Consider the following 25,247-nt stretch of genomic DNA (forward strand, 5'->3'; position numbering starts at 1 on the left):
TTTATGTATTTATCCCTAATCTTAGCACAACTCAAAATGTTTAAGCACTGCCCCAACTCCAATCCATCCTTTTGATCATATCAATGTACAGACACAAGCTTCTATCATGTAGCTGTGTGGCTGAATAATTACTATGTGAGGAAAAATACACATATATGAAATACTATAAAAAAATAGAAGCTAGATTAGATTAATCTGAATTCTTTGGACATAGTAACTACTATGTTAGTCAAATACATGTTCCTTCTAACCTAACATTTCATTGCCAATAGCAGCCACCAGGGATGTACATTGAAGGGTATGTGACTATCATTAGTCACTCAGTTCTGAATATTACTGCAGCCTTCTATAATTCATAAATATATCCCAAATTCTTTTTTTTAAAAGATTTTATTTATTTATTCATAGAGATGCAGAGAGAGAGAGAGAGGCAGAGACACAGGCAGAGGGAGAAGCAGCTCCACGCAGAGAGCCCGATGCGGGACTCAATCCAGGGTCTCCAGATCACGCCCTGGGCTGCAGGCGGCGCTAAACTGCTGTGCCACCAGGGCTGCCCCCAAATTCTTTTTAAAGTTCCATTTCTGTCTTCTGTTATCAAAATTTGGGAATAATGGGACTTACAAACATTAACTATAGTTATAAACTATAACCTTTGGAGAATAGTTCTCCAAAGTTTCACCTTCCCTTCTTTCTAGGAAGAATGATAAACTTATTCATGTCTATTTTTCCTACAGTACTCACTATTAGAAGTCCTACATTAAAATGAATTGAACTGCCTGCCCCTTTTGTATAAATTACTGGTTTCCCTCATTCACATACTCCCCTTCCTTTCTATAATACCTTCTTTATAATGCACTCTCTAACCCTACACTGCATCTTCTCATTCCAATAAAAGAGATCCCTTATAAACAAAAGTTCAAAATGTTCATTTAACTTGTACCTGGTAACTCATGAAGTTACCAACTCCCACTGCTAAGCTCCCAAAGTCAAAGGTTATCTTGTAACATTATAAGACAATTCATGTTAAGAATCACGATAATTAAAAACACAGATGGAGATAAGAATTTAATCAAATCAGTACCACAAAAATGCAAAAAATTCTTTTTTTTTTAAGATTTTATTTATTTATTCTTGAGAGACATAGAGAGCGAGAGGCAGAGACACAGGAAGAGGGAGAAGCAGGCTCCATGCAGGGAGCCTGACGTGGGACTCAATCCTGGGTCTGCAGGATCAGGCCCTGGGCTGAAGGCAGCGCTAAACCGCTGAGCCACTGGGGCTGCCCAAAAATGCAAAAAATTATTATTTCAAAGACTATGTAATATAAATTATTAATTATGATGATGATGGTTATTATATTATCTTAGTAGCTTTAATGAAAAAGAAAAACTATTTTATACCAGGTCTCAAGAAACTTGTCAGTATCTGGCTTTGGCTCCAGTGTCAGACGTTTTTCCAGCTCAAAGCTGTGGATGGAACGTAACTTTCGCACCAATGGAACATCTCTATCTGGCTGAGTAATCTCTGAGCGGACACGGATTGGTGAACCAAGGCTTGGAGCATTCAGAATACCATTTACTTGACCATGGCTGTTCTCTTCTTCGGTAGCAGCCTGGAGAAAATATTAAAGAAAACCACGAAAAACATTCAGATGATACAGATGTATAGCAATCATTGAAGTATTTCAAAATAACATAAGCAAATGCTTGGACAGTTTTTTCAGAAATCAGGATATTTTGGATAACTGATGTCATTACATGTCTATAACCCTTCATAAAATGAGTTTTCTTAATTTATTCTCACTTTAGTATTATTTGGTTTTTATATTTGTGGTACAAAGATAAATAGTCTAAAAATGTTTACCCACCTTGACTTTTTATATTATGTCTAATGAGATGTTTGGAGAACTCTGTTCCACTAAACTAAAAATAAAACCTGGAAAGGCCATTTTCTTTGAGGCACAAGTGGTCTCACAATAGGATGGGTCACCAAACCTGAATACCCACCCTCTCTAAAAAACAAGTGAAAAACCAAACAAAAACAGGAAAACCTAGAACTAGGACAATAAGGGGCTGGGAAGAGCAGAAGGAGGTTAAATATGATGCAGCTCTGAGCGGTGGGGCTGCCTAAGGACAAATGCCCAGACCAGTACACTTACCAGGGAAATGAAACTGACCCCAGTAGTAGGGTGAGAGAGGGAAGTCTGGTATGTCTATTCTGATTAGACTCTCAGGAAGATGCCCAATTGTTCTCTGGTACCAACAGAAGCAAAATACAATATTCTCTGAAGGAAGGCTTCCCCAATCCCTAATTTAGGTCTAGAGGACTGCCATTAATTACTAATGAATGAGTAAAACACTAAAGATACTCAAACATACAGGAAGGGATGCCACCATGACTAAGAGCAGAAATAATAATAATAAACATTTAAAACTCCCTAAGACATGAAGGGGGACTGGGTGGCACAGTCAGTTAAGTAGCTGACTCCTGGTTTTGGCTCAGGTCGTGAGATTAAGCCCCAAATTGGGTTCTGTGCTCAGCATGGAGTCTGCTTAGTTTTTTTTTTTTTTTTTTCTCTCACTCTGCCTGTCCTCTCTTATCTCTCTCAAATAAATATATCTTTAAAAATAAGAAATTCCCAAAGATATATTAAACTTATTACCCAGAAAAAGCCTAAGTTATTAAACAGTGAACTAGAAGACATAGCAAAAGAAATCACCTAGAATGAAGCACAGCAAGGAGAAGAAAAAATTAAGAGATTATATAGGAGAATGAGAAAGCATATGTTTACTTAAAGTTCAGGATGAGAGGACAAAAAGAATGAATTAGTGGAATTAGTTTGATAGGGAAGAACTGGACATCTTGCAGAAATGACACAAAACTATGATTCAAAGATTCAGGAAACATAAGATATCCCAAGCAGGATAAATAAAAAGAAATAGAAGTCTACACACACCGTAGGTAAAATGTAGAACACCAAAGACAAAGAGTAAAGTTAAAAAGCAGCTAAGGAGCAAAGATGGAGGGCAATGGATTATCTGAAAGAGAAGAAAATTAATAGGAGTAACAGACTTTTGAATACCAATCATTGAACTCAGAGGAAAAATGTCAGTCATAAATGTTGAATCTAGCATAAACTCTCTTGAAAGAGTGAGGCTAAAATAAATACATATATGACTAAGTAAAATTTAAGAGTGCTCCCAAAAGACCTCAACTAAAGGAACTTCTAATGGAAATACTTCACGAAGAAACACAGCAAGTCCAGGACTTCCAAAAATGCAAGGAAATGGTAAACATCTTTGAAAAATCCACACAAACATTACCGATATAAAAGAACAATACCAGGGCAGCTGGGTGGCTTAAGTAAGCATCTGACTCTTGGTTATGGCTCAGGTCATGATCTCAGGGGCGTGAGATCAGGCCACACGTCAGGCTCTACACAGAGCATGGAACCTGCTTAAGATTTTCTCTCTCCCTTCCCCTATACTATTCCCCAACCCCCTCTCTCCTTCTCAAAAACAAAACAAAAAACTCATAGTAATAATCTAATTTGAGTAATGTTTGTGAAAAGGAAGGAATTAAAAAATAGAAGAAAACTAAATACAGATTAAATAGTGGTGATGGGTAAAAGATAGTAACAAATAAGTCAGCTCTATGTCAAGTGCCATTTCACACTCTCATACACACAGATACCCGTGTAGGCTGGCAACTGAGAATATCACTAGAGATTTTTTTACTATAAGAACAGGTTTTGCTTCTGATGTGATAAAGACAGCCACAGTTGACATTTTAAAAATATGACACTGACTCCCTGACTACTTTTCACTACTTATTCCTGACTAATATTAGTCCAGATAGGGTTTTTTCTTTTTTTAATAGTTCGTTTTTTAAAATTTTTTTATTTAAGTTCAATTTAGTTAACATATAGTAGTATATTGTTAGTTTCAGGGGTAGAATTCAGTGATTCAGCAATTATATATAACATGCAATGCTCATCAAAACAAGTGCCCTCCTTAATGCCCATCACCCAATTACCTCATCCCACTTCCCCTCCAACAACCCTCAGTTGGTTTCTTATAATTAAGAATCTCCTGGGGGATCCCTGGGTGGCTCAGCAGTTTAGCACCTGCCTTTGGCCCAGGGCACGATCCTGGAGTTCTGGGATCAAGTCCCGCGTCGGGCTCCCTGCGTGGAGCCTGCTTCTCCCTCTGCCTGTGTCTCTGCCTCTCTCTCTCTCTCTTTCTCTATCATGAATAAATAAATAAATAAAAAAGAATCTCCTATTGTTTGCCTTCCTCTCTGTTTTTACCTTATTTTATTTTTCCTTCCTTCCTGTATGTTCATCTGTTTTGTTTCTTAAATTCCCATAAGAGTGAAATCATCTGGTATTTGTCTTTCTCTGACTGATTTATTTTGCTTAGCATAATACCCCTCTAGTTCCATGCACACTGTTGCAAATGGCAAGATTTCTTTTTTTTTTTTTTTTGATGGCTGAGTAATAATCCCGTGTGTGTGTGTGCGTGTGCGTGTGTGTGTGTGTGTGTGTGTGTGTGTTACATACTACCTCTTCTTTATCCATTCATTTCTTGATGACATGAGCTCTTTCCATAGTTTTTGGCTATTGTGGATATTGCTGCTATAAACATTGGGGTACATGTACCCCTTTGAATCACTATTTTTGTATCTTCTGGATAAATACCTATCAGTGCAATTACTGGGTCATAGGGCAGTTCTATTTTTAACTTTTTGGGGAACATCCATATTGTTTTCTAGAGTGGCTGCACAGTTTGCATTCCCACCAACAGTGTTAGAAGGTTCCAGATACAGCTTTTTCAATAGTCAGACCATAGTGTAGCATGTCACATCTAGGCAGAGACTGTTTTTACAAAGTGACTCCTATGACTGGATGTGTATACTGTTAATTTTTTTAATTATTAAGTTTAACAATATAGTATATATCTTGTCTGAAGACAAGCCAAGCTCTTCAGAAGTGATGAGTCTCTTCAAGATATATTTCATAAAGCATGACTAGCCAACTTTCTATCAATCACGTTAACAGGTATGAGCCCAAAGTCTCATTTTACACCTATAAATTTAACTTCCATCCCAACTAAACCTTTATAAAATCATAAAAAGCACCAAAACCTAACTGGTTCATAATTCATTGCCCCTCCATTCCCATTTATTTTCATCTTATCTTCTGTGAAGATTGAAATGACAAGGACAATAAGATCAAAAAGAAATTTGGGGATAATCTGCCCAAGATTACTAAAAATCAATCATTTAATTCAGAAATTTTATCTCTCCCCATACTTACAAGTAGTCCTGCTTACAATCCTAAGGAAGAAAAAATCATGTCAATGATTCAACATCCACTTTGTCAGCTCATGATCAGTTCAATGCTTTCCAATTCTAACCTTCACTTCCCCAACTCTACTTGAGACAATTCTCAGGATGGGTACTCCTAGTTCCACAGGTCTATACTAAAGAAAGGGCCCAGAGTCTTGTCACATTTTTCAGAAAGATTATTACCTTCTGATCTAGAGATGTCTCTTCTTATAGTATTAGTGTTATTTTTTTTTAATGCTTTCACCTTTTCCACAAAATACAAGATGAACGTTAATGCTTAGTGTGTATATCTGAATGCTATGGGCAAAATTAGCCAATAAAATGTTCTATTCCTCATTCAAAATTAAGAATCTTGATACTTTGCCATAGCAACAGAAGAAAAATATTAAGCACTTAGGAAAGATACCTTTTCTATGCAAGAAATACATACCTTACAAATCCCAAGCTTTATTTTGTTCCTGTTGGCATCCATCTCTTCCCAGACATCCTTCTCCTGGGGACGTGGGTGTCCCAAAGATCCAGGCAATTTATCTGGTGACACACCAACAGGGATGCCATTCTCCCCATCACTAAGCTGTTCATCTGGAAACACTTCATCTGTATTTTCCCGAAGCAAGTCTCCTGGGATGGGAGTGGCATTGGCAATTCTAAAAATGTGGAGTGAAAAAAAGGTAGAACTTAAAAACACCAGAATCAAAATTACTATGAGACTACCCTACATTTTGTTTCTGAACTTAAATGATGAGGTTTATACATAACTAAAAGAGTAAAGCAAAACAAAAATAAAACCTCAGAAACTTAGGCCAAGCCAATTCTACAAAATAAAACTTTTTTTTTTTTTTTTGAGCAGGGGAGGGGCAGTGGAAAGGAAGAAAGAGAATCTTAAGCAGGCTCCTCATTCAGCATGGAACCCAATGCAGGGCTCAAAGACCTGAGCCGAGAAATCAAGAGTTGGATGTTTCACTGACTAAGCCACCCTGACTCTCCAAAACTTCTGTTTTTGATTAGGAAAATTTTTAACTCATAATTTTTTAAATTTTTAGATACAAATTTTAATATAATAACTTATTGATTTAAGAATCACTTTATTTTTTTTAAGATTTTATTTATCATGAGAGGCACAGAGAGAAAGGCAGAGACATAGACAGAGGGAGAAGCAGGCTCCTTCACAGGGAGCCTGATGTGGGACTCGATCCTGGGATCGGGATCACACCTGAGCCAAAGGCATATGCTCAACCACTGAGCTACCCAGGTATCCCTTAAGAATCACTTTAGAAGTTAGAAATATTGGGATCCCTGCGTGGCGCAGCGGTTTGGCGCCTGCCTTTGGCCCAGGGCGTGATCCTGGAGACCCGGGATCGAATCCCACGTCGGGCTCCCGGTGCATGGAGCCTGCTTCTCCCTCTGCCTATGTCTCTGCCTCTCTCTCTCTCTCTCTCTCTCTCTGTGTGACTATCATAAATAAATAAAAATTAAAAAAAAGAAGTTAGAAATATTTAGTCTATTTTCTAATAAGTCTTTATCAATTTTAATATTTTCTACTCTTTATCCATTTTTTTGCTGAGAGAGTAACAAAAACTATAAACAGAAAAATGTCAAGTATTATAATGACATAAACTGGTATGAGATCAGTTATATTTTTTAATAGTGTAATATATATATTTGTTTCTTCATTTACAGACTTTTTACCAAGCATTTACTATATGCAAGGCTCAAGGGACATAGAAGAAAGGAAATTCTTGCCCTCTGGGGAAAACTAGAAATACTGTAATTATACAGTTCATACAGTTCTGCATGAACTGACCAGGAACAAAATAAAAAACATTGACACAAGTCGATATATTTATTTCAAAGTGGTTTCACGTCCTATTTACATTACTGGTCATCTCTCCCTTAGACCTGTAGCCCATGAGGAGCTTCTTGTAGTTCTCAGTTATCACTCATTGAGTGATCAGGAACCCTGTCAGCTCTAATGTTCTGTAACTCTTTGTATACTAGTTTGTTTTGTTTCTGAATATTGCTGACTGAACACAATATTTACCACACAATAAAATCTTTTCTTAGAAGTGACCTGGAATGTCTAAAAGCAGAAAAAAAAAAACAGTTTTCAGTAGACTATACTAATATACACAATTATGATGAGTGGTAAAACAGGCATCTTCTCAGTGAACCACTCCAAGAGTAACAACTACACCCTGGCCTAGATGTCATCAATATGTCATGCTGTGGGAACAAAAATCAGTCATTTTTCAGGGACTTGTTCTGCCAGAGATGATGACCTTTGCTACTATCACTCTCTACTGAGATCAATAGCAGAAGATGAATCTCTTATCAACATGTTATATAATTTAGAAAAACACTGATAATAGCTCCCAGGACAAAACCTTATAGCCCTGTAAGACAGTTCTTATAGTTCTGACACTGGGTACATACTGAAAAGCTAGTTTGAAAAAAAGAAAAAAGAACAGAGAAAGAAAGAAAGAAAGAAAAGGCAGTTTGGCCTAAAATAGTTAATATGAAAGGAATTATTATAAAGGTAACTGAAGTTCAAAAGTAAATAAAGTACATAAATAATACTCTCACATATACTTTTGTACTCATGCTCCTGAATGTGGTACAATTTTTCTAGGAAGGAATTTCTTTCTTTCCTTATCTCAAACTCCAAGTCTGGATAAGTTATAGGAGAAGGAAGAAAATAGTAATTATGTAAGGAATAAAAATGGGGGAATAAATGCAGAGAGAAACCTGAGTCATGTGGAAGAGAGCCCAATGCAGGGAAGATGTGAGAGCCTGTGAGGAGGTCTGAAAAATTTTTCAGATAGAAGTTCAATATACTTCATTGATTGATGCAAGGCATTACAATGGACACTAACATATACATGCTACATGGTAATGTAAATGTTTACTGAAAGAATTCCCTCTATTCCAGAGGAAAGGGAATGGCAAAAGAGTCAATATTTGAACTCAGGAAGGTCAGTCTGCTAGTCCCACATTTTTTCCCCATATTAATCAGTAGTCTTCCAAATTCTTTTTTCCCTATGCCTCGCTACTATTCTGCTTCTTTCCAACTACCCCAATTCCTTGGCATTTCCTCCTCCACTCCTAAGGAAACAAAGCACACTTCCACCTAGGAACTGCTATTTTTACTCTATCCTAGTTTCCTTCTTCTTTCATATGCTGCGGGCTGATTCCACGCACTTCAAGGGGCTCTCACATCTCCACACAGGCTATCTTCCACATGACTCAGGTTTCTCTCTGCATTTATTCCCCCTTTGTTACTCCTTACATAATTACTATTTTCTTCCTCCTCCTATAAACTCTGATCCAAATCTGGATTTTGGGATATGGAAAGAAAGAAATTCCTTCCCAGGAAAATTATACTACATTCAGGAGTCCAACAAGTATAAAAGTATATGTGAGAGTATTATTAGCACATGGTCTGTATTGGGTGTTTGCAGGTAAGGTATAAATTACAGAAGCAGATTAAGGTGAAAAAGTAAGGACACGTTTGGAAGAATTGGAGAGATGTCAAGAAAAGTAGTAAGAACGCACATCCTTTTCACACTCCCTTCCCCATATTCTAAAACAAGGGTAGGCCAACTAGGGCTGTGGGCCAAATCTGACCTGCTGACCTATTTTTGTAAATCAAGTGGCATGGTGCAGTCATGCTCATTCATTTACATACTGTCTGTGGCTGCTTTAGCACTAGAAAGGCAGTGGCAGTGGTGACAGAGCAGAGCCCACAGATATTTATCTGGCCTTGACAGATAAGGATTGCTGAAGAGTCAGTATTTTATTTTTTTAAAGATTTTATTTACTTATTCATGAGAGAAGAGAGAGAGAGGCAGTGACATAGGCAGAGGGAGAAGCAGGCTTCCTGCAGCAGGGAGCCCGATGTGGGACTGGATCCCAGAACTCTGGGACCACGCCCTGAGTAGGAAGCAGATGCTCAAACACTGAGCCACCCAGGCATCCCTGAAGAATCAGTATCTTAATTCAGAGGTCAGCAGATTCACTCACTTCTTAAATGGTAGGATTAAGGGCCCTGATACTTTTCAGGCTAATATCACCTTAACCAGATTAGCAACATTAATACCATCAGTGATAGGACATATGATATCATGTAGCTCCTTTGTTAATATCATAAATCTCCCTCTAATCTCAGCTTTAAATGTGAAACAGAATAGTTTCAGGGGCATCTGGGTGGCTCAGCAGTAGAGCATCAGTCTTAAGCTCAAGGTATGATCCTGGAGACCCAGGATTGAGTCCCACATCTGGCTCCCTACATGCAGCCTACTTCTCTCTCTGCCTGTGTTTCTGCCTCTCTCTCTCTCTCTCTCTCTCTCATGAATAAATAAAATCTTAAAAAAAAAAGAGAGAGAGAGAGAGAGAGAGAGAGAGAGAGAGAGAGAGAGTAGTTTGATAGGTCTCTAAGTTTCCAGGAGGAAATGTCTTTGACATTTTTGTTCTTGGAAATTTCTAGTTCTATTGCAGTGTGGTCAGATAGTACAATACTTCTGCTTAATGGAACTACTTATATGCTTTCTTGGTGACCTAAGAACTGATCAGTTTTTATTAATGTTCCGGGGCACTTGAGGGAAGGCACAAGCTCTATATTATCAGGGTGTAGCATTAAAAAAAAAATGCAAAACATCTATCTTACTGATTATATTTTTTGTCTATTTCTTATTCTTTGCTTGATCGGTCTTATACTGAATTACAGATTAAGATCTCCAATTACTCATGTGTTTCTAGCTATTCCTCCCTGAACCTCCTGTAGTTGTTGCTTCCTAAAAGTGACTGATGGAATTCTGGGGACTAAATATTAACAAACACTGTACTATGTTCCACTTATGAATTGCAACATTTAGCATTAAATAGTATCCTTCCATCTTTGTAACTTTTATTTGTTTTGTTTTGGCTTGAATTCTACTTGTTTGATATCAGGATCATTATTCTTTTCTATGGCTCCCATTTTTCTAGTATATCTTTGTTCATCCCTTACTAAAATATTTTTTAAGCACATCTCTTGTATATAGCATATGTATTTAACTATCTAAGCCAAATTGAAAATATTTTTCATTGATCAGTTAAGCCCTGCATATTTATTGCTATGAATATGTCTGGTCTCAACTCTGTCACAGTATTTGATAATTATATGTATTCTGCTATATTTGCTGTATTTCTTTCTCTACAAGATGGATCTTCTTTGCCCTGTCACTTCTAGACTTTTTTTCTTTCCTTTTCTGTTTGGCTGTTTGTTCTAATGGTGTAGTTTGGACATACACATTTAAAATGCTCTTTGTCTCATTTTCTTATCTCATCTTGCCACTGAGTTTCTCGGTTTTCACTAGTATTGTCTTGTTTTCCTCCTTCAGGGACTCTAATGAGTGCTACCTATCCAAATTCCATTTGTACTACTTTATCTCTAATCCTTTAAATTTGGGGGGTGTAGGGTGGGAGAGGGGCAGAGACAGAGAGAGAGAATCTTAAGTAGATTCCACACTAAGTGCAGAGGTGGACATGGGGCTCAATCTCACCACCCTGAGATCATGACCTGAGCCAAAATCAAGAGTCAGACATTTAATAGACTAAGCCACCCAGGTGCCCCTCTAACCCTTTTAAATGATTTTATTTTCATTTTCTTAGGGATATTTCTCCCTCTAACTTTATTCAGTGCCCTCTATTAAATTTCCATTTGAGTATATTCTCCTTTGTACACTTAATAATTTCTTCACTTCTAAGATATCTTTTTCTTCCATTTCTTTCCCGACTTCAATCAACTCTCATTTCTTCCTCTCTCTCTTTTTACTCCTTTTCTTTTTTCTCTCATACTTCTCTCCTTTGTGGTCTATTTCTGTTCTTCGTTTTTAAATTTTCTGATTCAAGGTGGGTATCCCTATCTTCAAATGCACAAGTATATTTACTTCCATTTGGGGTTTTATTTTATACTTTTCTTCTCCTTCATGGCTGCTTCTCTAAGAGGAAATTTCCTTGGTATGAGTTAGATTTTCTCTTCTGATTTTTTTCAGTAACACTTTATGGATCTTTGAAATATTTTTCTTGTTCATTTTTGTGGCATTACAGTATTTCATGAGATTTGTAGTTTAATTAGTACCCTCTTGTATCAATATAGCAAAGTCCAAACAAATTAGGGGATTTTTATTTGTTTTTATGGTCAGAGAGAGACAGTATTCTCTGATTTTACAGTTTTCCTTTTTATAGGCAGCTAAATGTTAATTTCTCCTTTTGCCCTTCTGTGATTATTGATGTACTGCCATCAGTTTGAAATTGATCTTTTTTGCCAGTTCTGTGAAAGGAGATCTGAGCCTTTTCCGTATTTTCTTTTGCCAGCTAGCACTGAAGCTTTGTCAGTAAAGGGAAACTGAAGAGACACTGCAGCAGGAAAGTATTACACTCTGAGTTCCAGTGAGCAGCTTGGAAAGTTTCTCCAGCATGTGTGACTCTCCCTAGCACAAGGATCCTGCCGTATCCCAACACCTTTAACACCTGTCTCCTGCAGCACAAAGACAGCAGCAACCAACAGCCTCCCTGAGCAATCCCCACTTATCCAGAAGCTTTATGGCACAGTATCTCTGGTGAGACACAACAGCAAATAGCTTTCTATGACATCCCAGAGAGCAGATTTCCACTAAGGCACAGAGGGCAGATTTTCAGTGAATTTTACCAGGCATCAGAGTAACTTCCCTGCCACCCAGTGAGCAATGGATATACCCTTTTCCAACAAGGTCAGGACCTCAGCCCTGGGTCGGGACTGGTAGAGCTCTTCCTTGGATGCTTAATTTCAGCCCTAGCAGTAGGAGCTGTACTTTATATTTGCTATCCCTGTATCCTCTACTATTTCCTACTAGTATATCCCACATTACTCCATTTCCATGATATAATTAATAATTCCTTGTGTCACCTTCCCCTGTTCAAATTAGTACTTTCTCTCTTCTGATTGGAGCCAAACATAAATGTTTTTTCCTTCACTGCTCAACTGATAAAAGGCATTCCTCCTTTCTCTTTTATCTTCTTTCTTCCAGAAGCTATATGTTTTGAATCATGCCTATTTTTACCTCTCTGTTGTTTGTGATCTTACCTACCTGAATACTTTCTAGTAATTACATTTGTAGGATGGAATTAGTTTTTCTGGTGGTGGTTTAAGATCAACCATAAGCCCTATTGCTAATTCTTCTCCTCCTCACAGTTTTTATTGATCTGCTTCTATAGAGCCTTGGGGCAGAGTTGAGTGAGGTAGGAGTGTAAGAGAATTGGTGGTTTTTGGTTTCTCTTTTTTCTTATTTTGGAGTTAAGGCTAGGCATCCTTTGTCTTCAAATTATGTTAAGGACATGGTTTTTCTGTAGTTTTATTTTTCCTTTTTTATTATTGTCTTCTCCTTGGAGAAAACATTTGGAGGAAACTAAAACTGTCTTCACTGACTTCAGCTACCCTGAAGTCCTTATCACCTGCATTTCTACAAGTTTGAGACACATCTACTTCTAACAACAATCAAAGGAAAAGGAGCACAAAGGAATTAAACAAGAATCAAAATTTCTAGACAGGCTCCAGCTCTGTTGCTAATATTTATCTAAAGTTAGATGATTCACTCAGTCAGTATTAGGATTATCACCTCATTCATTTGTTTTTTAAAAGACAGATAGAGGGGATCCCTGGGTGGCGCAGCGGTTTAGCGCTTGCCTTTGGCCCAGGGTGCGATCCTGGAGACCCGGGATCGAATCCCACGTCGGGCTCCCGGTACATGAAGCCTGCTTCTCACTCAGCCTATGTCTCTGCCTCTCTCAATCTCTCTCTCTCTCTCTGTGACTATCATAAATTAAAAAAATAAAAAAATAAAAGATAGTTTATTTATTTATTTGTGTATTTATTTTAGCGAGTACATTTAAACAAACCTCTGTAATGATTCTAATGTAGCTAAGACAGGATCTGCCACTTAGAACTCTCAGACTAGCTAATCAAGGATATCATCTCCAGTTATATGAGTCCATGTAAGTTTTTCTGATTCAATAAACTCTAGTAGTCCCAACTTTTAACATAAAATCAAACAATGGATTAGTGATTAGCTGTCCCAATTAGCCTCCTTTACATGATGATTTTTCCCTATTTACTTTTTTCTTTGTTAGTCAAACATTTTAAAGCAACCAGAGCAAGTAAAAATGGACCAATACAAAAAAAAAAAGGACAATCCCCCAATTTATTTAATAACAAACAAAAGCAGCTGTATTTAGTGCATGTGGAGAAGAAAAGAAAACAACACAAGATGATGGAAATACACCATTACCTGTTTCTAATATACTTTTTAAGTTAAATTACTTTCTTAGAGGAAGAAGCTACATGGTTTGTTCACACTAAACTTAAAAACAGTACAGCTACGTATAAGTGTGGCTCATTCTTTCCATATATTCTTTAGAAGTAAATGCAAACCAGGGGCGCCTAGGTAGCTCAGCCAGTTAAGAGTCTGACTCTTCCTGGGATCGAGTCCCGCATCGGGCTCTCGGCATGGAGCCTGATTCTCCCTCTGTCTGTGTCTCTGCCTCTCTCTCTCTCTCTCTCTCTCTCTCTCTCAGCATCTCTCATGAATAAATAAATAAATAGATAAAATCTTAAAAAAAAAAAACAAACAGTCTAACTCTTGATTTCAGCTCAGGTCAATATCGCAGGGTGCGGGACTGCTCCGTGGGGAGTCTGGTGGGATTCTGTTCCTCTCCCTCTACCCTGACCCCAGCAATCTCATTCTCTCACTGCCAAATAAATAAATAAATAAATAAATAAATAAATCTTAAAAAAAAAAAAGGTAAATGCAAACAATTCCTTCTCATTTTGAAGAAAACCCATTGTAGAGGGGTGGGGCAAGATGGTGGAGGAGTAGGGTCCCCAAATCACCTGTCCCCACCAACTTACCTAGATAACTTTCAAACCATCCTGAAAAACTACGAATTTGACCAGAGATTTAAAGAGATTACAGGGCAGCCCAGGTGGTGCAGTGGTTTAGCACCACCTTCAGCCCAGGGCCTGATCCTAGAGACCAGGGATCGAGTCCCACCTCGGGCTCCCTGCATGGAGTCTGCTTCTCCATCTACCTGTATCTCTGCCTCAATTTCTCTCTGTGTCTCTCAAAAATAAATAAATAAAATCTTAAAAAAAAATAGAGAACATCTGGAACACTACAGAGAGAAGCGTTTGCTCTTCTAACAAGGTAGGAAGGCAGGAAAAAAAAAAGAATCAAGTGGGAGAGGGGCCCCGTGAGGAGCCGGGCTAAGGGGGAGGGTGGGAGCCTCCAGGACAGGAAAGCCCAGCCCTGGAGAAACAGGAACTTTAAAAATCCATGCTGGATTCTTCCCGGACAGAAATGCACTTAGCAGGGAACTGGGGCAGAAGCCCAGGAGGGACAGTGGAGCCTCCAGTCTCCTGGGGTCCCTAGGAGAGGAAGTGAGCCCGGGGAAGAGCGTGCCACACACCGGGGGGCCAAGTTTGGTAAAGGGCTGGAGCATGCCCAGTGAGGCCTTGGGGAGCAGCTCAGGCGGCAGCTCCTGATGGAGGGGGCTGCACCCTGCTGCCTTTGGGAGCCCTGGCCTGGGAGCACAATTGCAACAGCGCAGGCCGGGGATACCAGGGCGCCGGGGGAACAGAGCCAGGATCCTGCACTACCCCTGGGACAGACAGAGGCGGGGAGGGCACAGGACAGCAAAGATGCTCCTGCAGCTGGGGCGGCCACAAGCTGTGCAGATCAGTGCCCACCACCACACCCGGAGCATCCTGGCCAGTGCAGACAGGGAAACTGCAGTAGTTACTGTGGGAGCAGACTCCAGGGTGGGGGAGCTGGCCGTTGCTAGTGTGGTTGTTCTTCCTTGTGTCACCGTGTGCCTGGGACAGAGAGAGGCCACCAGGGAACAGGAGCCTCATGGGATAAACAGCTCCCGCTGAGCCCGGCACCCAGTGGGAGGTGGGGCAGCTCCCCCAGGTGCACACACACAGCAGCCGCTCCCCCAAAAGACCAGCTGGAAGGACAGGGGAAGAGCAAGTTCTTGACTGAGAGGTGCTGGAAAGCTTCAGGGGAAGTTGAGGGATTTACAGTATATAGAACAAGAGGATACCCCTCCTTTTTTTTTCTTTGTCTTTTTCTTTTCTTTTTCCTTCTTTTTTCCAGTACAACTCGTTTTTAGCCACTCTGCACTGAGCAAAATGACTAGAAAGAAGAACTCACCACAAAAGAAAGAATCAGAAACAGTACTCTCTCCCACAGAGTTACAGAATTTGGATTACAATTCGATGTCAAAAAGCTAATTCAGAAGCACAATTATAAAGCTACTCATGGCTCTGGAAAAAAGCATAAAGGATTCAAGAGAGTTCATGACTGCAGAATTTAGATCTAATCAGGCCGAAATTAAAAATCAATTAAATGAAATGTGATCCAAACTGGAGGACCTAACGACGACGAGGGTCAATGAGGTAGAAGAAAGAGTGAGGGACACAGAAGACAAGTTGATAGCAAGGAAGGAAGCTGGGGGAAAAAAGAGAAAAACAATTAAAAGACCATGAGGAAAGGTTAAGGGAAATAAATGACAGCCTCAGAAGGAAAAATCTACGTTTAATTGGGGTTCCAGAGGGCACCGAAAGGCACAAAGGACCAGAAAGCATTTTTGAACAAATCATAGCTGAGAACTATCCTAATCTGGGGAGGGAAACAGGCATTCAGATCCAGGAGATAGAGAGACCCCCCCCGCCCTAAAATCAATAAAAACCGTTCAACACCCCGACATTTCATAGTGAAACTTGAAAATTCCAAAGATAAAGAGAAGATACTTAAAGCAGCAAGAGACAAGAGATCCCTAACTTATATGGGGAGAAGTATTAGGTTAACAGCAGACCTCTCCACAGACACCTGACACGCCAAAAAGGGCTGGCAGGATATATTTAGGGTCCTAAATGAGAAGAACATGCAGCCAAGAATACTTTATCCAGCAAGGCTCTCATTCAGAATAGAAAGATAAAGAGCTTTCAAGAAAGGCAGAAAATGAAAGAATATGTGACAACCAAACCAGCTCTGCAAGAAATATTAAGGGAGACTCTGTAAAAGAAAGAGGAAGGCCAAAGAAATAATCCACAAAAACAGGGACTGAATAGGTATTATGATGACACTAAATTCATATCTTTCACTAGTAACTCTTAACATGAATGGGCTTAATGATCCCATCAAAAGATGCAGGGTTTCAGACTGGATAAAAAAGCAAGATTTGCTATTTACAAGAGACTCATTTTAGACCTAAGGACACCTCCAGCCTGAAAATGAAAGGTTGGAGAACCATTTACCATTCAAATGGTCCTCAAAAGAAAGCAGGGGTAGCAATCCTCATATCAGATAAAGTTTATCCCAAAGACTATAGTAAGAGATGAAGAGGGACACTGTATCATACTTAAAGGGTCTATCCAACAAGAACATCTAACAATCAAGAATATTTATGCCCCTAATGTGGGAGCTGCCAAGTATATCAATCAATTAATAACCAAAGTAAAGACACTGTTAGATAATAAAACACTAATACTGGGAGACTTCAACACGGCGCTTTCTGCAAATGACATATTCTAAGCACAACATCTTCAAAGAAACAAGAGCTTTAAATGATACACTGGACCAGATGGATTTCACAGATATTGACAAAACTTTACATCCAAATGCAACTGAACACATTCTTCTCAAGTGCACATGGAACCTTCTCCAGAACAGACCACATACTGGGTCACAAATCAGGTCTCAACCGATACCAAAAGATTGGGATTGTCCCCTGCATATTTTCAGACGATAATGCTTTGAAACTAGAACTCAATCACAAGAAGAAATTTGGAAGAAACTCAAACACATGGAGGTTAAAGAGCATCCTGCTAAAAGATGAAAGGGTCAACCAGGAAATTAGAGAAGATTAAAAAGATTCATGGACACTAATGAGAATGAAGACACAGCCGATCAAAATCTTTGGATACAGCAAAAGCAGTCCTAAGAGGGAAATACATCACAACATAAGAATCCCTCAAAAAACTGGAAAAAACTCAAATACACAAGCTAACCTTGCACCTAAAGGAACTGAAGAAAGAACAGCAAATAAAACCTACACCCAGCAAAAGAAGAGAGTTAATAAAGATTCGAGCCGAACTCAATGAACTAGAGACCAGAAGAACTGTAGAACAGATCAACAACACCAGGAGTTAGTTCGTTGAAAGAATTAAAAGATAGGTAAACCATTAGGCAGCCTTATTAAAAATAAAAGAGAAAAGACTCAAATTAATAAAATCACAAATGAAAAAGGAGAGATCACAACCGATGTCAAGGAAATACAAACGATTTAAAAAACATATTATGAGCAGCTAAACGCCAATAAATTAGGCAATACAGAAGAAATGGACGCATTTCTGAAAAACCACAAACTACCAAAACTGGAACAGGAAGAAGCAGAAAACCTGAACAGGCCAATAACCAGGGAGGAAATTGAAGCAGTCATCAAAAACCTCCCAAGACACAAAAATCCAGGCCCAGATGGCTTTCCAGAGGAATTCTATAAAACGTTTAAAGAAGAAACAACACCTATTCTAGAAGCTGTTCTGAGAGATAGTAAGGGATGGAATACTTCCAAACTCGTTCTATGAGGCTAGCATCACCTTAATTCCAAAACCAGACAAAGACCCCACCAAAAAGGAGAATTATAGACCAATATCCCTGATGAACATGGATGCAAAAATTCTCAACAAGATACTAGCCAATAGGATCCAACAATACATTAAGAAGATTATTCACCATGACCAAGTGGGATTTATCCCCGGATGCAAGGCTGGTTCAACACTCGTAAAGCAATCAACGTGATAGGTCATATCAACAAGAGAAAAAACAAGAACCATATGATCCTCTCAATAGATGCAGGGAATGCATTTGACAAAATACAGCATCCATTCCTGACCAAAACTCTTCAGAGTGTAGGGAGAGAGGGAACATTTCTCAGTATCTTAAAAGCCACCTACAAAAAGCCCACAGCAAATATCATTCTCAATGGGGAAACACTGGGAGCCTTTCCCCTAAGGTCAGGAACACCACAGGGATGTCCACTCTCACCACTGCTATTTAACATAGTACTAGAAGTCCTAGCCTCAGCAATCAGGCAACAAAAAGAATAAAAGGCATTCAAATTGGCAAAGAAGAAGTCAAACTCTACTTCTTTGCAGATGACATGATACTGTACATAGAAAACCCAAAAAACTCCACCCCAAGATTGCTAGAATTCATACAGCAATTTGGCAGTGTGGCAGGATACAAAATCAATACCCAGAAATCAGTGGCATTTCTATATACTAACAATGAGACTGAAGAAAGAGAAATTAAGGAGCCAATCCCATTTACAATTGCACCCAAAAGCATAAGATACCTAGGAATAAACCTAACCAAAGAGGTAAAGGATCTATACCCTAAAACCACAGAACACGTCTGAAAGAAATTGAGGAAGACACAAAGAGATGGAAAAATATTCCTTGCTCATGGATTGGCAGAATTAATAGTGTGAAAATGTCAATGCTACCCAGGGCAATTTACACATTTAATGCAATCCCTATCAAAATACCATGGACTTTCTTCAGAGAGTTGGCACAAGTCATCTTAAGATTGTCAGGAATCAGAAAAGACCCCGAATAGCCAGGGGAATACTGAAAAAGAAAACCAGAGCCGGGGACATCACAATGCCGGATTTCAAGTTGTACTATAAAGCTGTGATCATCAAACTGTGGTACTGGCGCAAAAATAGACATACAGATCAATGGAACAAAAGAGAGAATCCAGAAATGGGCCCTTAACTCTATGGTTAACTAATATTCGACAAAGCAGGAAAGACTATCCACTGGAAAAAAGGACAGTCTCTTCAATAAATGGTGCTGGGAAAATTGGACAGTCACGCGCAGAAGAATGAAACTAGAACATTCTCTTATACTATACACAAAGATAAACTCAAAATGGATGAAAGATCTAAATGTGAGACAAGAATCCATCAACATCCTAGAGGAGAACACAGGCAACACCCTTTATGAACTTGGCCACAGCAACTTCTTGCAGGATACATCTATGAAGGCAAGGGAAACAAAAGCAAAAATGAACTATTGGGACTTAAGATTAAAAGCTTCTGCACAACTGTTGGGGATTTACCCCGAAGATTCAGATGCAATGAAACGCCGGGACACCTGCAGCCCGATGTTTCTAGCAGCAATGTCCACAATAGCCAAACTGTGTAAGGAGCCTCGGTGTCCATCGAAAGATGAATGGATAAAGAAGATGTGGTTTATGTATACAATGGAATATTACTCAGCCATTAGAAATGACAAATACCCACCATTTGCTTCAACGTGGATGGAACTGGAGGGTATTATGCTGAGTGAAGTAAGTCAGTCGGAGAAGGACAAACATTATATGTTCTCATTCATTTGGGGAATATAAATAATAGTGAAAGGGAATATAAGGGAAGGGAGAAGAAATGTGTGGGAAATATCAGAAAGGGAGACAGAACATATAGACTCCTAACTCTGGGAAACGAACTAGGGGTGGTGGAAGGGGAGGAGGGCAGGGGGTGGGGGTGAGTAGGTGATGGGCACTGAGGGGGACACTTGACGGGATGAGCACTGGGTGTTATTCTGAATGTTGGTAAATTGAACACCAATAAAAAATTAATTTATTAAAAAAATAAAAGATAAAAAATAAAAATAAAAATAAATAAATAAAAGCTTCTGCACAGCAAAAGAAACAGTCAACAAAACTAAAAGACAACCTACAGAATGGGAGAAAATATTCGCAAATGACCTATCAGATAAAGGGCTAGTATCCAAGATCTATAAAGAACTTATTAAACTCAACAGTAAAGAAACAAATAATCCAATCATGAAATGGGCAAAAGACACGACAGAAACTTCACAGAGGAAGACATACACATGGCCAACAAGCACATGAGAAAATACTCCGCATCCCTTGCCATCAGGGAATACAAATCAGAACCACAATGCGATACCACCTCACACCAGTTAGAATGGCGAAAATTAACAAGACAGGAAACAACAAATGTTGGAGAGGATGTGGAGAAAGGGGAACCATCTTGCACTGTTGGTGGGAATGTGAACTGGTGCAGTCACTCTGGAAAACTGTGTGGAGGTTCTTCAAAGAGTTAAAAATAGAACTGCCCTATGACCCAGCAATTACAGTGCTAGAGATTTACCCCAAAGATACAGATGCAGTAAAACACCGGGACACCTGCACCCCAATGTTTATAGCAGCAATGTCCACTATAGCCAAACTGTAGAAGGAGTCTCATTGTCCATCGAAAGATGAATAGATATAGAAGATGTGGTCTATGTATACAATGGAATATTACTCAGTCATTAGAAATGACAAATACCCACCATTTGCTTCAATGTGGATGGAACTGGAGGGTATTATGCTGAGTGAAGTAAGTCAATCGGAGAAGGACAAACATTATATGTTGGCAAATCAATCTCCAATAAAAAAATATACAAAAAAAAAAAGAAAAGAAAACCCATTGCAAATCTGACATCAACAAGTCGTACAAGTGCAAAACTCTCATTTCAAAGTATGATCTACAAATACTTTCCTAGAAAAGTAAATCTGAACAAAGACATATGTAAAAGCAATGTTAATTCAAGGAAATCCATAGGCTTTCTCCTATCTCAGCATTCTGTCATCTGAAAGAATGTGGATGAAATAAAAAGATATTTCTGTGAATATAGTGCACCTAAGTAAGCCACTGCTAAACAATCTGTGTAGGACATACCCAATTGCTGCTGGGGTCAAGCGAGTGTGCAACTGAGGGGTGGTAGAAGTAGTGGTGGTTGTTAGGGAGCCATCAGTTCCAGTCTTCTCCCAGTCAAAAGGGTCACTCTCAATTACTCCAAAGGTTTTGATGCTGTTGTCAAACACGGATGTCAGAAGCTAAACCATAAAGAAAAAGACTAGAGTAAGCTAACAATAAACACTGTCATTTTATTAAGAGAAAGCAGCCAGATTCACAAATTAGTTTCGTAATAGGATTCAAAAAAAAAAAAAAAAAAAACAGGTGGTACAAATAGGGGAATATGAATAAGGACTATATGTGGATGATGATATTGAATTAATACTGATTTTTTCTCAGTTGAGGTACTGATTTGTAGTTATGTAGGAGAATGTCTGCTTTCATAAGATACATAATAAAGCTTCTTATCTAAAATATACTTTCAGATGGTTTAGCAAAAGGAAATTTGTGTTGCATGTGAAAATGTGTACTCAGCTTCAACCATCTATGTGATCAATTTTTTTTTGTCAAAAAGGAGTATTTTTATTTGGTTTGGCTTAAATAATTGAGCAGTGTTAACAGCTGTTATATCTAGATTAAGAGTTATAGAGAAGTTCATTGTGCTTTCTTACCATTTGGGGGCAGGTTTGAAAAATTCCTCAACTGTATGTGGTGTGGGTATATAAACACAAATTATCACAAAGAAATCTCTTTATTAAAAAAAAAAGAAATCTCTTTATTTGGTTTATTTCAAATATCTCATTTTTTGTCTTTATTAAAAAATTTTTTTTAAAGTAATCTCTCCACCCAACATGGGGTTTGAACTCAAAACCCCAAGATCAAGAGTTGCATGCTCTGCAGACTGGGCCAACCAAACACCCTGCATTTTTAGGTCTTTAAATTCCAAAACTCTGATGTGATCTAGATAATGATCTCACAAAAACTGCCCTTTACTGTTTCTGATTTTTAATTTTATGTTTATGGCTTCATTCTCTCCCCATCATTTCTCTTATCCTATTATTGTCCAAGAATAAAGAATGATTTCGATTTCTGTCCTGAGCCATTGGGTATGGTGGTGCCATTTATTGAAATGTAAAGCAGAGAGTTTGAAGACTGGGATACTGGAAGTTTTAGGGAGGTTAGGGAGGAATAGGGTATATTACAAACTTAAGAGTCATCAGCATATAGATATGAATAGGTATTTAAAGCCATAGGACCAGATATCATCTAAGGAGAGTAGGTAGCATAGAGGTCCAACAGGAAAGGACTAAGGCATTCCAACATTTAGTTGGAAAGAAGACTCACTAAAGGAAACCAAGGATGAGTGTCCAGTGAGACAGAAAAACCAAGTATGTGCTGTTTTAGATGTCTACTGAAGAAAACATCTCACCAAGAAGGTGGCCAAAAGCTATCATTTGTAGATTTATGGTTATTTCTGATTATTTAATTGGTTTCTCTCTTTCACGGAGACTGTAAGCTCCAAGAGTCTGGCATATGTCTGATCTTGTTCATCATACTACCTAACACAATATCTTATGTATGAGTGCAGTGTTGTGATTTATAAGAAGTACGTTTGGTTAGTCGCATGATCAAAATATATTTCTTATATATGTTTGATCTTTGTCCACAATTTCTGGCTCACAGTCCCCAAACCCTTGAAATTTCCTGAGAAAAGAACAATAGGAGTATCTTTTGTTACTATACTATATTTGATCTATAGTCCTCAGGTCCTGAAATCACTTCAGAGCCATAAAGTTGAAATGGCTCTCTTATTCATAACAAGCCCCTTTCCATCACCACTGGATTTTAGTCAATGAGGTGACTTTTGGAAAGCACCTATGGATAGGGGCTGGTCACTAGAGGAACCAACCATGTTATTAGAGAATTGGAACTTTCAGTCCTATCCTCTGGCCTTCCGGAAAGAGGAGAGGGGCTACAAGTTGAATCAGTATGATTTAACCAATCACGCCTACATAATGAAGTCTCCATAAAAACCCAAAAAGATGGGGTTTGGAGAGTTCCTGGTTCATAAACATAATGAAGGTGCTGAGAGAGTGGTGCCTGCAGAGAGGGCCTGGAGGCTCCACACCCTTTTCTCACACCTTGCTCTATGCATCTTTTCCATCTGGATGTTTTGGAGTTATATCCTTTGTATTAAATAAATCAGTAATCTAATGAGAAAACTGGTTTCCCAAGTTCCGTGAGCCACTCCAACAAATTAATCAAACTCATGGAAGAGGTCATGGGAACCTCTCAATTATAGTCACAGGTCAGTCAGAAGTACAGGTGACAGGACTTTCAATTGGCATTTGAAGTAGAGAGGGCAGTCTTTGGAGAGTGAGTCCTTAACCTGTAGAATTTGATACCATCTATCTCTGGGTAGATAGTGTCAAACGTGAGTTGCACTGTAGGACACCCAGCTGGTGTCCAGAGAATTGCTAGGTGGTAGTGGAGATGATGGGGAGTCCATGTTGGAATTATGAGTGCAGAACCTTTAAACAGTTACCCTAAAAACATTGAGAATATTTTTGATGATATTTACTGAAAGATTCCCAAAGAAAAAAATAATAAATGGAGACAAGGAAACTAAAAAGATAAAAGGAATTGGAAAAGGCGTGGTTATAAAACCTGGGATTTTTTTTGTTGACTTAAGTTACCTATGTTATAGCTTAGACTTCCCCAAACTGTCAAAGTTAGAGGGCTATAGAGAAAACAGAAGAGAGGAGTCAGCTACTGTGGGTAGCTCAGTCAGTTAAGCATCTGCCTTCAGCTCAGGCCATGATTCCAGGGTTCTGGGATCAAGCCCCACATCAGGCTCCCTGCTCAGCAGGGAGTCTGCTTCTCCCTCTGCCCCTCACCCTACTCATGCTGTCTCTCTCTCAATAAATAAAATCTTTAAACACACACACATACACAGAAGAAAGGAAGACATATTGAGACAGCATAAAGGAACAGAAGTGGCAGACTTTGTAGTTCTCTTCTGACTTTGGAAATGGTGGTTCTCAAAGAGCGAACTGCATGCTTCCTGAGAGATGGAGTCTCTATTCATGAGGCAGCAGCCTGCCTTGCTGAGTGAGCACTTAGACCACTACTGCATTTATAGTGCCCGTACTAGGCTGCCAAGGGAATAACCTGAAACAGTTTTTATGCCAGATGTCCTTTTACCATGAATTATTTTCTTGTATTTATCATAGTATTATTGTATGTCTTAGAAAATGTAGCATATGCCATTGGGCCTCAGATTTAAAAATCTGTTACTAAGACGGTGATACCAGAGACCAGCAGCAGGAGGCAGAACGATAGAAGGCAAGAACAACAGAAAGAGAAACCTTTCCTGGTCCTCTAATTTATGGGAGGTTTCCCCCTTGTTATTCTTTAGCCCAATCTCTGATTTTTTTGCTTCCTAACAGCCCAGCTATGTCTTCTGAGCAATTTAACTCCAATGCCATCAGCCAGGGGAATCCTAAAACAGCTAAGTTTCTCAAATCAAGAGGCAAGCCTGCTGCATTTTGATGTAATCTCTGTTTATACAGTCCCATTTCTAAACCTGGAAAGAATATTAACAAGATTAATAAGTTTAGTCAGCTTTGGATTTCCTCTCTATCATATCCTCTGATTTTAGCAATGTTGTGGCACTGTACGAACTAGCTGATATACACATTTTAGTTTCAGGCTCACCAACACTGTGGATATTTATAGGTTTTATTAGTCTTCTCAATTTGCTAAAAATGCTTAACATAACACTCTAATAAAGGTACTTTTATGTTCTTATGTCAGGATCACATGATTCTATTAATTACTAACAATGATTTTAGTCTTTCTTCATATAACTTTTTAGTTCTTTCACTGTATTTTTATTAATCAGTCATGTTAGTATTTATTTTACAGTGGCTGTTGTGTTTGTGGCCACCTCTCCAAAGAAGGCAAGATAGTGAAAAATGGAAAGAGCTTGAGCTTTTTTGAATGAGTCAGAAATTGGTTTCATACACCACTTCCAGCATCACTAGTTTTCCTGGGCAACAGGTCTAAACTACATCTCCATAAAATGGGACTAATAACACTACCCAGTTATTACT

The 25,247-nt window shown here is 38.8% G+C and overlaps 1 protein-coding gene across 7 annotated transcripts in view; it reads right to left on the bottom strand.

Moving 5' to 3' along the window:
- TTBK2 (tau tubulin kinase 2) overlaps positions 1–25,247 on the bottom strand; it is a 174,312-nt gene that overhangs the window by 23,135 nt on the left and 125,930 nt on the right. For all 7 annotated transcript variants that reach the window (XM_038580193.1, XM_038580194.1, XM_038580195.1 and 4 more), the window contains 3 exons: positions 21,175–21,332; positions 5,777–5,993; positions 1,398–1,609 (listed from right to left, as the gene is read on the bottom strand). In XM_038580193.1, the coding sequence (XP_038436121.1) occupies positions 1,398–1,609; positions 5,777–5,993; positions 21,175–21,332 (587 nt within the window). The remainder of the gene's footprint in view (positions 1–1,397; positions 1,610–5,776; positions 5,994–21,174; positions 21,333–25,247) is intronic.

Source organism: Canis lupus, chromosome 30, assembly GCF_011100685.1.
Source record: "Canis lupus familiaris isolate Mischka breed German Shepherd chromosome 30, alternate assembly UU_Cfam_GSD_1.0, whole genome shotgun sequence".
Taxonomy (NCBI): domain Eukaryota; kingdom Metazoa; phylum Chordata; class Mammalia; order Carnivora; family Canidae; genus Canis; species Canis lupus.